Source organism: Triticum aestivum, chromosome 4B (assembly GCF_018294505.1).
Source record: "Triticum aestivum cultivar Chinese Spring chromosome 4B, IWGSC CS RefSeq v2.1, whole genome shotgun sequence".
Taxonomy (NCBI): domain Eukaryota; kingdom Viridiplantae; phylum Streptophyta; class Magnoliopsida; order Poales; family Poaceae; genus Triticum; species Triticum aestivum.
The window spans coordinates 142,201,098-142,214,781 of NC_057804.1; the positions used below are offsets into that span (position 1 = coordinate 142,201,098).

A 13,684-nucleotide genomic window follows, 5' to 3' on the forward strand; every position below is an offset into this window, starting at 1 on the left:
ATACGTCCCTTAGTGCACGCTTCCGCTCCCTCTTGGGTATATGCGTTGCGTATATCATGTTTACCGTCCGAACTTGAGGGGGGAATCCCTTTTGTCCTCTGTTGTTCAGCAGCCGGGTCTCTTCCTCGTCATCGCTGTGTAGCCAATTGTCATTGTATTCGGCGATTAATTTGCCTGCCTGCTTGAATACCCAACAATCTCTGTTGGTGTGGTTAGCTGGCTTTTCGGGGGTTCCATGTATTTGACAGGAGCGGTCGAGTATTCGGTCCAAATTGGACGGGCCCGGAGTGGTTCTTTTGAATGGCTTCTTCCATTGACCGGGCTTGGAGCCTCGGAATCCGGCGTTGACTGCCGTATCCTCATTGCTGTCGCCGTTAATGCGGCGTTTGTTTTTGTTTCGACGCGACCTGCCATTGCGGTCCTTGGTATCCGGACTGCCAGCGTTTTTGCTGAGGTTGTTGCTTCGAGCTAGCCAGCTGTCCTCTCCCGCATAAAAGCGGGTCATGAGCGATGTGAGGGCTACCATGGATTTCGGCTTTTCCTGTCCTAGGTACCGGGCCAGCCACTTGTCGCGGATGTTATGTTTGAAGGCAGCGAGGGCCTCTGCATCCGGACAGTCGACGATTTGATTTTTCCTTGTTAAGAACCGTGTCCAGAATTGCCTGGCCGATTCGTCTGGCTGCTGGATTATGTGGCTTAGGTCTTCTGCGTCCGGTGGTCGCACATACGTGCCCTGGAAGTTGTCGAGGAATGCGGCTTCCAGGTCTTCCCAGCATCCAATTGACTCTGCGGGCAGGTTGTTAAGCCAATGCCGAGCTGGTCCTTTAAGCTTGAGCGGGAGATATTTGATGGCGTGAAGATCGTCGCCGCGGGCCATATGTATATGGAGGAGATAATCCTCAATCCAAACCGCGGGGTCTGTTGTGCCATCGTAGGATTCGATATTAACGGGTTTAAACCCTTCAGGGATTTGATGATCCATTACTTCGTTAGTGAAGCATAGTGGGTGTGCGGCGCCTCTGTGTTGAGCAATATCGCGACGTAGCTCGAGAGAGCGTTGTCTGCTGCGTTCGGCCCAGCCGAAGTAGTTATATCCGGCGCGACGGTATTCGTCGTGGGTCTTGGGGCGCCCACGTGATCCATAGATAGATCTGGATTCTCCTGCCTTGTCCTCCAATATATCCCGCAAGTCCGGCGCGTTCCCCCGTGGCTTCATGCTTTTTGAGCGATGCCGGGGTACAGTTTTGGTGGAGGGCTTGCATGCCTCTCTGTTGCGGCCACGAGGTGGTCGGTCTGCCGTATTGTGCGCTGGTGATGCAGGTTTGTACGCTTCCTCCTCTAGTCGGGGGAGCAACTTGCGTTTTGGGTAACTTTTGGAGGGGCGTTCGAGTTCATACTCTTCGGCCGCGAGGACCTCGGTCCATCTGTCGGCCAGTAGGTCTTGATCAGCTTGAAGTTGTTGCTGCTTTTTCTTTAGGCTGTTTGCCGTGGCCATTAGCCCGCGTCTGAAACGCTCTTGTTCGACGGGATCCTCAGGCACGACGAATTCGTCGTCGTCGAGGCTTGCCTCGTCTCCGAAGGGAGGTAAGTAATTATCATCCTCGACCTCTTCGTCTGCCGCCCTCTCGTGAGGGCTTGCTTCTTCCTCCTCCTGCGCTGGATCGTGCTGGAGGGGGTTGTCTTCGGCACTTTCTAGGGTTTTATTATCTCCTATGCCGGAATCTCTATTCTTGCTATGGCGGGATTTAGAGCGGCGCCGCTGATGCCGGCGCTTGGGCTGTTTCTTTAAGGAATCGGCCTCCGTTGCTTCTTCGCCGTCCCCATCTTTTGGGGTGTCCATCATATATATGTCGTATGACGAGGTGGTCTTCTAGTGTCCTGTAGGCACTGGTTCTTGATAGTCTCCGGCATCGTCGTCCATACCGTCGATGTCTTCAGAGTCGTAGTCGAGTACGTCGGTTAGATCATCGACGGTGGCTACGAAGTGGGTGGTGGGTGGGCCCTGAATTTCTTCGTCATCCGCATCCCAACCATCCTGGCCATAGTTCGGCCAGGGCTCTCCGGATAGCGAGAGATGCTTCAGCGAATTTAAGATATCGCCGAAGGGTGAGTGCTGAAAGATGTCCGCAACGGTGAATTCCATGATCGGCGCCCAGTCGGATTCGACCGGCAGGGGCGCGGGAGGTTCGGAGTCCGGCGGAGAGTCCGGCACCTCGGAGTCATGAGCTTTATGCGAGACAAGGTAAGTGTTCGGCTCCATCGCTGTAGAAGTTGTAGCTCCCGAGGCGGTGTCCAGCCATCCGTCCTCGATCTAAGCGATCGGCTCCGGACTATGGGTCGGAGCGGATTTGTGTGCGGCCTCTAAGGTGCTATCCAGCGGCAGAGTTAGGTCGTGCCCACCGTGATAGCGCGGCACGCTCGGCTGTGGCTGAGATCCATCGAAGATCAAGTCCCCGCGGATATCGGCCGTGAAGTTTAGGCTTCCAAACCTGATCTGACGGCCAGGGGCGTAGCTTTTGATCTGCTCCAGATGGCCGAGTGAGTTGGCCCGCAGTGCGAAGCCGCCGAATACGAAGATCTATCCGAGGAGAAAAGTCTCACCCAGGACTGCGTCGTTGTCGATTGAAGAGGCCATCAAGCCTATCGGTGACGACACAGAGGAACTCTCAATGAAAGCACCAATGTCGGTGTCAAAACCGGCGGATCTCGGGTAGGGGGTCCCGAACTGTGCGTCTAGGTGGATGGTAACAGGAGACAAGGGACACGATGTTTTACCCAGGTTCGGGCCCTCTTGATGGAGGTAAAACCCTACGTCCTGCTTGATTGATATTGATATTGTGGATGTTTACAAGAGTGGATCTACCACGAGATCAAGGAGGCTAAACCCTAGAAGCTAGCCTATGGTATGATTGTAATGGTTGTTGTTGTTGTTGTGTCCTACGGACTAGAGCCATCCGGTTTATATAGACACCGGAGAGGGCTAGGGTTACATAGAGTCGGTTACAATGGTAGGAGATCTACGTATCCGTATCGCCAAGCTTGCCTTCCACGCCAAGGGAAGTCCCATCTGGACACGGGACGAAGTCTTCAATCTTGTATCTTCATAGTCTTGGAGTCCAGTGGATGATGATAGTCCGGCCGATGATAGTTCGGCTGATGATGGTAGTCCGGCTATCAGGACACCCCCTAATCCAGGACTCCCTCAGCGAGGTCAAGGTCCTTCTTCTTCACAGCATCCTTCAGTTTTTCTGCAAAAATCACAATAAGATCAGACTCGGAGACAGACAAGAAGCAAGGACAGTCGTCAAGATTCTCACCAAACATAACTTTTGCCTCCTCCTTTGACTTCGTGAAGTTCTCTTGGACAAGCTTCAGGTCAAGTTCAAGCTGGATATGCTTGTTCTCCAACTCGGTATAACGAGAAACAAGGTCACAAGATTTCTGCGAAAGTTCAGTCGACATACATCAAAGACAGATCACTTCCGAGTGACTAAAGGAAAAATCGTAGTATTTCTAAGACTACAGCTGAATCTAAACATTCAACTGTAGTCTCGGGGACTACACCCAGTGGGTGCACTCAGCGTGCCCCCACTAGTTCTATCAGCTAGACTCAGAGTCGATCAGTCGACCGGAAGCAGTTAACTGTCAGCAGTTAAAAAAAGGAAGAATTATTCAGACCATAGCCGACTGCCAGCAATCGACCACGGTCTCGGGGACTACACCCAGTGGGTGCACTCAGTGTGCCCCCACCGGTTCCATGATTCCACTCGACCAGCTCTAGTGAAACAAGTAAAAGTGAGAAATCTCAAGACACAAAGACTACAGTCGACTGCCAGCAGTCCACCGTAGTCCCGGGGACTACACCCAGTGGGTGCACTCAGCGTGCCCCCACTAGTCCCGACATTCCAATTGACACACCCAGTGGGTGCATGACAAACATCCAGATTTCCAGTCGGTGTTTAACTAACCTGGACATTACTCTGGAGAGCTGAACTCGCGTCATAAGCTGCTTGGCTGGTGGTTCGGATCGCCTTCATCTGCTCCATCATAATCCCGGCTTGGCGTATGGCTTCCTTGGCAGCGCTTGCTTGGTCCTCCGGGACGTGGTAGGTGGAGAAGAGAGAAGGTGGGTCAGCACTCGACGACGAAGGGAGGGCAACCGTCCACGGCTCCGCAAAGGACACGGTAGCCCGAGCAACGTTGCTCCCCTCTGGAACCAGTGGTTCAGCTGCTGACACGACCTGAGCAGCCTTGCCAATAGTCACCTTCCTGCTCCTCCTCGGCCTCAGGGGCGCTTCATTGTCATCGTCAGGAAGATCGATGACAACGCTAGGTGGAGCTGCAGAAGAAGTTCAAAGTCAAAAATAAAGATTCAATTGACCGAAAGCGAAACCGCGCAGATCATACCAGGATGAGAAGTAGCAGCATCTTCCATTTCTTGATCCTCATGCCTGGCTGAAGTTTCAGAAGTAGTAGCACTACGATTTCAAAAATCAGTCGGTCAGTGATTGAGTCGACCAAGAATATATCCATGTTAAAAGGAAAAACATGAGCTATGATGTTACCCAGAAACAGTCAGAATCTCCATCCTCATCTTCGGTAGGGCCTTCGCCGGTTTTGCCGGGGCCGCTCGGGGTTGCTTTGACGCCTTCTCAGTCGGCACCGGTGAAGTCGTCCGAGGGCGTTTCATTGATTGACCAGCAGACACGACTCCCTTGCCGCGTTCGACCGCAGGGTCGTGGGCGAGCTTGGATCTTCTTTCAGAACAGGGAGGCACAACTTCCTCCTCCTCTTCCTCCTCATCGGAGCCTGCATCTTCGTCACCCTCATCATCATCCGATTCCCACTCCTCTTGACTTTCACCTCCGCTTCCTTCCTCCTCCTCGGCCTGCGCCCCGTTGGGCATCGAATACAACTCAGTGGTCTCCTGAAAGACAACAAGCAAGACAAAAGTCAATCGACTGGTCTGCGACGAAACAGAACGGACGGAACGAGAGTACAATCGGAGAAAAGTGATCATACCTTGTCTGCCTCATAAGATTGGTCGAGTAGCGGGATCCTCCTGGCTCCACGAGGGTTGTCCTTGTTCCCTGTGATGGCGGTCATCCACCTCTCCAGTGTGGCATCATCGACCTCCTCTGGGTGGACCCGAGTGGTGTCTTCAGTACCAGAATACAACCACATCGGGTGGCCCCGGTACTGGAGTGGTTGGATGCGCCGCTGAAGGAAAACCTCCAGAAGATCCATGCCAGTCACACCATCACGAATCAACTGGACTACCCGCTCCATCAGCATTTTTACTTGAGCCTTCTCCTCCGGAACTACTTTCAGAGATGATGGCTTGTTCACTCGACTCATAGAGAAGGGAGGGAGCCCAGTCAACTGCCCTGGCGTCGGCTGGTCCTGGCAGTAGAACCAGGTCGACTGCCACCCTCTGACTGACTCAGGAAGGGTCATAGCTGGGAAAGCGCTCTTACTCCTCATCTGTACCCCAAGACCCCCGCACATCTAGATTACCTGAGTTCTCTCGTCATTGGGGCTGGCTTTTTTCACCGTCTGAGAACGACAGGTGAATATGTGTTTGAAAAGGCCCCAGTGTGGCCGACAACCCAAGAAGTTTTCGCACAAAGATACAAAAGCGGCGAGATAGGCAATGGAATTGGGTGTAAAGTGGTGAAGATGAGCCCCGAAGAAATTCAGAAACCCTCGAAAGAAAGGATGCGATGGCAGAGAGAACCCTCGATCTACGTAAGTCGCCAAGAGGACACACTCACCCTCCTGAGGTTGCGGCTGCCACTCCGTCCCCGGGAGCCTCGCCGCCCCGTGCGCAATCAGGCCTTCGTTGGCCAGGTCGTTGAGATCTTTTTGGGTGATGGTCGAGCGGATCCAATCACCCTAGATCCAACCTTGCGGCAAACGGGACCACGACAAGGATCCGCCTCGACTGGTCGCTCTCCCCTTCACCTTCGCCGTCGCCTTCTTCGCCCGCTCCAAAGCCGTCGTCCTCTCCTTCACCATTGTCGCCGACGAGGATGGAACGGAGCAGCGGTGCTGAGCAGTGGACGAACGTGGAGGAGGAATCTGAAGACGAGGGAGGGGAAAATGAGGGAGCATTGTTCAAAAGCCTCCGCCCGGTCCCTTATATGGAGTCGCTTCCGAGTGGCTGACGGGTAGGCCTAGACAATCCTGTCAAATCCCGAAGTAGTCGCACATGCGATATGTGGCGAAAAAGGCGGCACGGGAATCGAGGCGTCTCTGCCTTATCCCATCCGAGTACCGCGGTCTTCTCCGCTTCGCGCGCTTCCCAAAATTCGGATCCCACTAAATCCGCTAACCGCAGGACAACTTGTCAGACGGAAGATCTCCTGCGATCCGTCGCTCGGAAATCTCCAAGTTCATAAAGTTCACTCGACAGATATGAAGAATGGATCAAGGCGACTGAAAGAAAGTTGACATCCTCACTTGAAAGGCATTGATCCAGAGCAAAACAACTTTACAACACCAGGAAACAGGTCAGAAAATTTGCCAACTCCTTCCTCACTCAAACCTCGATCCATTCGGGGGCTAATGATGAAGTCATGTACCTAGGGTGGGGTCATGAACCTGTCCAAGATACCTCCCCAAGGACATCTTTTAAGAAGAAGGCGTCTTCCAGTCGACCAAGAGGAACTCCACTCGGCTAATTAGAAGACACTCGATGAACATGAAGACACTCGACCATGAAGACTCACTCGACCACCAGGAGTTCAAGATCTACTCTAAATCCAAATGGTCTGTAATTAAGTAGTCTTTATGGTCATAATGACACTTTATGTAAGGCGTTACCAGTAACGCCAGACCTTAATGTACTTTAACCCTCCGCTACGTGGGCTGGCTGGGGTCCTGGCGTCCTCTATATAAGCCACCCCCCTCCACTGGTAGAAGGGTTCGCACCCCTGTAACTCTCACACATATAATCCAGTCGACCGTCCCCGGGCTCCGAGACGTAGGGCTGTTACTTCTTCCGAGAAGGGCCTGAACTCGTAAAACACTTGTGTGCACAACTACTCCAAAGCTAGGATCTTGCCTCTCCTTAGTACCCCCCTACACTACTGTCAGACTTAGAACCACGACAGACGGCGAGCGCCGGATGCAATCCGAGCACGAGGAGGAGGTGGATCGTGCCTGCCGGGCACGAGAGGTGGAGGAAGAGCGCCGGGAGCAGGAGAATGAGGAGCGCGCGTCTCGCAGCAATGCCATCGGTGGGCAGATGATGTAGGAGTCGGCGCGTGTGGTGTGGGAGACCGCATTCCCATGGGCTGGGCCGCCGCCAGCCTTCGTCGACCTCACTGGCGACGACGACGATAATGGCGACGCTTAGAGCAGCGTGCTGGGTAGTTGGGAGGCGCGTTTATTTAGTTTTTTATGTTTTATTAATGTTTAAGTGGACTTTTGCCGGCGGTTGGCCAGTTAATGTTTACTTATGTCTAATTTGAATGCATGCTTTCAAAATTATTTTTTAACTGAATGCGAAAAAAATGTGTCGGGCACCGTTGGACGACGCGGTCGACCCAAACAAAAAAGCGAACAATTGAGTCAAGAAAATCAATTACTTTCGCTTCTACTAATATATTGCCATCACTGGAGTAAAAACACTTTATGTCGCTCAACGGACATGAAATGGGTGTTTGGTCTAGTGGTATGATTCTCGCTTCGGGTGCGAGAGGTCGCGAGTTCGATTCTCGCAACACCCCATTTTTTGCTCTTTTTTTTTACAGCCAGAAACAAAACAAAAAACGAAATGAAACCTCCCTCCTGCAGGCTGCAGGTAGCTGCCAGCACAGTACCACGATCGAGACGGACGTCGAGCCTCAGCACGGCAGCAGACAGAGCGCTATTCTTGGCGCCAAGCAAATTAAGCTCCTCCCCCTTCTACCTCCACTCCCGTCCACCCGTCCCACCCAGCAACCGAGTTTCGTGCCTGTAAATACACGCGCGGCAAAGCGGCCGGCCTCGCGCGATCGATTCCTTCGACTTGACCAATCAGGGGAAAGGCAAGAAACGGTCGATCCACGGTGCCGGCAATGGCGTCCCGTCGGGCCGTCCTCGCCTTGGTCGTCGCTGTCGCGGCGTCGGCGGCGTCCGTTGCAGCCGACGATCCGGACTACAGCTACGTGTCGGGGACCAAGCTGGGCCCGGAGAACTGGGCCAAGCTGAGCCCCAAGTACAGCGCATGCAACGGCGGCGCCGCGGCGAGGAAGCAGTCCCCCATCGACATCGTCACCAAGAGCGCCGTCCCCAAGCCCGACCTCGACCCCCTCACCCGCACCTACGTCGCCACCGACGCCACCCTCATCAACAACGGCAAAGAAATCTCGGCAAGTCCCTTCCATTGACGCCTCCAAGCCGGTGACGCGCGCGCGTCCATGTACTGAGCACTGACCGGCCGATTTGGCAAATGGATGGCAATGCAGATGACGTTCAACGGCAAGCCTGGCAGCGTGTCCATCGGCGGCAAGGCCTTCAGCCTCAAGAAGCTCCGGTGGAAGACGCCCTCCGAGCACACCATCAACGGCAAGAGGCACCCGGTCGAGGTCCAGCTCGTCCACGAGAGCGACGCCGGCTCCGGCGAGCTCGCCATCATCGCCATCCTCTACAAGCTCGGCGCCCCGGACTCCTTCTACTACCAGCTCAAGCGGAAGCTGGCGGAGCTGGCGGCCGACCGGTGCAGCTACGGCGAGCAGGACGCGCGCGTGGCGACCGGGCTGGTGCACCTGCGCTCGCTGGAGAAGCGGACGGGGAGCTACTTCCGGTACATGGGCTCCCTCACGGCGCCACCGTGCGCCGAGAACGTCTACTGGAACGTCCTGGGCAAGGTGAGGCAGATGACCAAGGAGCAGATCGACCTCGTCACCGCGCCGCTGCCGGCCGCCGCCAAGCAGAACGCCCGGCCGGTGCAGCCGCTCAACGGCAGGGTCGTCACCTTCTACAACCCGCCCAACAGCACCATCTCCTTCGACATGTGATCTTACCCCCATTAGATGGAGTGCTAATTAACCTAGAAATTAACGTGTTACTGTATTCGTGTATCACCATCAGCGTACTGACCAGCTAATCTCGTTTTTGCCTTGTCATTATCTCTTCGCTGCTTTACTCAGATGAAACATTGTGAGAAAGATCTTGGCATCATACCTTGTTGTGGTACTCCACTAATTATACGGATGATCTGAAACTGTGAATCATATTAGCTACTCTATACTGTGCTGGCCAAGATTCCAGGGCCAATGCAGTAATATAGTACTAACTTGATCTGAAATTCAGTCTAGTTTATCTGTACTCCGAATAGCTTCTCAACTTTCCTTACCTTAATTGATGCAACGAACCAGAAGCACAAAACTAAAATTGGGTATACTGCAAGTGAACACATACATTCCCCAGATTTCTTATTTCATCCCTGTTAACAGCATCAGAATGAATAGCACATGCAACTGCTTGCTTGAACAATGTTTTCTCACAAGGTCAGCCAACTTCAAGACAAGCTTTGCTTGTGTTCTGCAATGCATAAATCCAGTGACTCCAAGGCCGGCGATTATCCCTTCTATGATAACTGAGCCTGATGGCATATACCCGCTCTTGCGGCACAACAAATCTGTGTGGTCCCTCGCCTGAAATGTAGAAAGGCATTTAATTTGGAAAATCAGCATCAACAATACGCTCGTCTCGAAGACATCACAAGGATTAAGAAGCCTACATTATCACGATACCGAATGGCACTGTTTCCGACAGACTCGGTACCAACTTGTGTTATTTAGATTGGAACAAGGAGAAATTCGAAGTTTCTGCCCATCATTAGAAATAACAAAAAAAATCCATTGTGTTCAGTCAATATTAATTCCAGCTAAGTTGATGCTTACCGCCACTGCTATCTCAAGCAGAAACTATTGTTTCTCTACTCAACGCTTTGTTTACATTGAAATCCTGGAAACTAGTAACCCTTCTGTTGCCAATAGCACTAAATTAAAAAATGTATGTTAGTGCTGCTAGGCTCTTGAAAATCCACCTAGTGCAACAACTCGCTCTTGGAACTTTCTGTCTTTCTTTGTGGAACTATCACTAATGATATTCAGAACTCGAAGCAACCAATAAATTTAATACCAAGGACTGCACCATGTTTTGACAATTTACACTACACCAGTGTCTATTGCAATTTTCTCATTACAGCAGAATTCATTTGGAGGTTATGGTATATATTTTGCGACACCATTACCAGCTGTTCAATGATTTACATACCCAGACATGTTCAGGCAACAGAAAAACAGATATAGCCACCCTCGGTATCCATAGCTCACTTACGTTCAATGTGAAGTGCAAACTTAAGTAGCCAGAGTTGAAGTTTCTAAATTCTTCACTTCAGAACAACTAAATATGAATGTGCTATAAATATTTAGTTGTAGATATACAATTTTCCCTAGTAATTAGTTTAAGAAGTGAAAAGAAGTTGGCGGACAGGTCTGTAGCCAATATACAGGAGCACAGTTTGGGATTTTGAGATAATCAATATCCATCACATCATAACCCCATTACAATGATGCATGATGGAGCCAACGATCTTTTGTGATGTACTGACGATGATAAAATGCATACTCTGCAACAATAAATAGATAACTAAAGTTCATCTCTGGAAACAACGATGCAGCTAGTGGACAATGCAAAATGGCACCTCTGTATATACAGGCTGCATACTGGATCCTCAATTTATGATGTAACAACATAAATTCAAGTTTGAGAAGAGATATGGAGGATCAAGGATACTAGCACATGTTTACTACAATAGAATTAACAGTAAAGCACATAATCAGTCACTTAACAAGTCCTTGCAAGAAAACCCTTCGAAAGCAACAAAGGGAACAGTGCAGCTGTTTCTGCAGTTTCGGAGCCAGAATTCGTGAATAGAACAAATAGTGTATTCAGATGCGTGATCAAACTCGAAAACATGACAGCTTATACACTACTAATATAAATAGTGACGAAGTCAAATAAACTGATATGCAATGAAAGAATCAATCAAGGCGTATCTGTCACCGAGTAAGTGGCACGCCCAAATCTAACCACGAAACAAACAGATCTACGACCAAGTAGTGGCTGCTTTTCTGCATTCTACCGATGGCTTAGGTTTATTTAATTCCACTAATCTGAATGAAGTCGCACTTGAGCAAAGAATGCTGGGCAGAGTAGTAACATATTTTAGGGAAACTATGTGCTGAAAATAAGTGGTTACAGCTAAGGTTGAATTTTCATCAGATCCCTGACGGCAGAGTATTGCACAATTCAAAATCTGTCCCAATTGTAAGTAGGAATGACTAGATGGACACGGTGAAAGATGGATTAAACTCACTAGAATAAGAGGAATGCCTTTGGAGATGTGGCCATGGCCCATGACGGCATCGTTCCTGTAATAAGAGACAAATGGAAGGTTGTAAGAAAGAAGGGTGAGAAACAATGGAGTGACACGACAGCTGAGTGAAGAAAAAATGAGGGACGACGTTCTACCTCTCAAGCTAGGCTGCTGAGCTTCTGCAAGAAGATGGTGGTGCAAGATATGTAGTCAAGATTTGGTCTGAAATTTTCATCAAATTTCCACAAGACGTCAGGACTACATTGTCAAAGAACATGTGAAGTTGCAACAATTCAGAAACGAGCCAAAGCAGATGAGGAAACTAGCAAAATTTTGTCTGATTTTCAAACCCATATCATGATCCCACAAATGTTTCTGTCCTAATTAATACTATCAGTATATACACACAAACACACACGGATTTACTAAGCCTAGAGCACGGCAACAAGAAGCAGCAGAAGAGATCACAACCAAACCCAACCCAAGAGCAAAATTAAATCTCCTGCCCGCGCTACAACGGCCCGGATTTCGCCACGCGGTCGTCCACCTCCATCTGGGCCGCCCAATCCGCCGCCCGCCTCCCCGACGCGAACCGCATGACCCCTCCCAGCCCGGGCGCCGGCGCCGGCGCGGCCTCCTCCGTCTCAGCCGCCTTCGCCTCCCTCCGCCTCGCCGCCGGTGGCGGGGGAGGCGGGGACCAGTCGACGCTCTCGACGGCGCTCTTCCGCGAGCGGCTGCGGCGCATGAGGAAGCCGAGCCCAGGGCAGCAGCCGGGAGAAGCGCGCTCCGAGGGGGGCGGGCGAGGCCGGCGTCGCGCCCTCTCGCGCTCGGAGAGCACCTTGCCGATGCACGAGACCTTGGGGGAGCTGGGCTCGTCCTCCGGGACGGCGGGCCTCGGGTTGCGGCCGCCGCCGCCGGTCTTGGCCTTCTTGGGGAACATGGCGGGCGGGTGCTGCTGGTGGGTCCGCCGCGCGCCGCCCTGTCCGAGCTTCCCGGAGAGGCCGATGATGGGCGCCGCCGTGGGCTTCAGGTTCCCCGAGAAGCGCTGCGACGCGGCGCCGTTGTGGTGGTGGTGGTGCTGGCCGGGCGCGCTCGGGTTGTGGGCCTTGAGGAGGCACTTGGGGTTGGTGTTCTCCTTGAGGGAGTCGTCGCGGTCGTACACGCCGCCGACGTCCGCCCAGGCGATGTCGTCGCCGATGCGCAGCCGCGTCGAGTCCGGCGGGTAGCCGCCGCGGTCGCGCGAAGTCGAAGTCGCCATGAGAAGATTGGTGGGAGGAGGGGAGGGGAGGAAGAAGTCGTCGGCCGGTTCCGGTTCCGGTTGGTCGGCGTGTGGCGCGGTTTAAAAGGAGGGAGGGAGTCGTATGCGCTCGCGTCGTTGGGGATTGCCGGGAGCGTGGCTGGGTGCGGGTGGGCGACGTTTTCTTTCCGCCTCGATATGTTTTTCCTCTCGGTTTAGTAAACGGTTTATCAAAAGTCGGAGGAGATGTGGTCTGTGTGGGCCTGGTTTACAACACACCCGGGATAAGGATGGCTCCAGGAAAACCGTGCTCCAGATTCTAGAAGCACCAGTGTTGTGATGCTACCGTGGGCGGCGTGTGCGCGGACGGAGAGCACCAGTAAAGACTCTTGCGTTAAGATTTTTTTTTTTCTGAAAAATTGAATTTAACAAGCTAATTGCCGATTTGAGTATGTATAGGATGAGGCAAGACCATTTTTGGTTTGGTCGAGGTTTTGGTAAGATCTGATTTGATTTGGATACAGCTAAGGGAAGGCAAAAAGAATTAATTTAGTTGAGATTTTGGTAAGATTTGATTTAATTTTATTGAGCTAATTGAGTTAATGTAGGATATACAGTAAGGCCTCCTTTGGTTCATAGGGTAGGAAAATTATAGGAATAGAAAATTCATAGGAAATGAGATGACATGCATCTCAAATCCTATGAGTAGGAATAGGAAAGGATATATTTGTTTCACATCAAAGGATTTTTTTTCATTGAGTCTAGGCTAATATTTATTTTCCTATGAAATATGAAGGATAAGAAGATTTCCTCCATAGAAAGAGGATTTCATTCCTACAAACCAAAGAGCTCTATAGGAATTTTTCCTATAAAAATCCTACCCTATGAAATTCCTACAAAATTCCTCCAAACCAAAGGGGGCCTAGGTTTTAGTAGGAAAAGGAAAGGGAATGCCAATTTGATTTAGTAATTTTCTAAACCAAGGAATGGATCGTAGAAAAAAAACATAGAGGGGAATGGGAGAAGGTTAGAAAGTCGAGATTTTTTTAAAAAAATTTGTGAGCATGGAAATA

The 13,684-nt window shown here is 51.4% G+C and overlaps 2 protein-coding genes and 1 non-coding gene across 3 annotated transcripts; 2 read left to right on the forward strand and 1 right to left on the reverse strand.

Moving 5' to 3' along the window:
- Positions 1 to 7,661: 7,661 nt before the first annotated feature.
- Positions 7,662 to 7,733, forward strand: TRNAP-CGG (transfer RNA proline (anticodon CGG)). Its single transcript has one exon. It is a non-coding gene; the product is annotated as a tRNA-Pro (tRNA).
- A 235-nt stretch (positions 7,734 to 7,968) lies between these two features.
- LOC123091504 (alpha carbonic anhydrase 1, chloroplastic) lies at positions 7,969 to 9,221 on the forward strand. Its single transcript, XM_044513036.1, has 2 exons — positions 7,969 to 8,357; positions 8,454 to 9,221. Exons 1-2 carry the CDS (start codon positions 8,064 to 8,066, stop codon positions 9,003 to 9,005), a joined length of 846 nt encoding a protein of 281 aa, XP_044368971.1. The 5' UTR covers positions 7,969 to 8,063; the 3' UTR covers positions 9,006 to 9,221.
- Positions 9,222 to 11,688: 2,467 nt separating this feature from the next.
- Positions 11,689 to 12,620, reverse strand: LOC123091505 (uncharacterized protein At1g76070; the record flags this gene model as incomplete). Its single annotated transcript, XM_044513037.1, is given in 1 exon segment — positions 11,689 to 12,620. A coding segment is annotated over 1 exon segment (735 nt), but the record flags the coding sequence as incomplete, so codon positions are not given.
- Positions 12,621 to 13,684: the final 1,064 nt, after the last annotated feature.

Bases quoted from the DNA above. Each gene is read 5' to 3' on its own strand.
- LOC123091504 (XM_044513036.1), top strand. From the start codon at position 8,064: ATGGCGTCCCGTCGGGCCGTCCTCGCCTTGGTCGTCGCTGTCGCGGCG. The intron at 8,358-8,453 runs GCAAGTCCCTTC...ATGGCAATGCAG, and splicing joins ACAACGGCAAAGAAATCTCG to ATGACGTTCAACGGCAAGCC.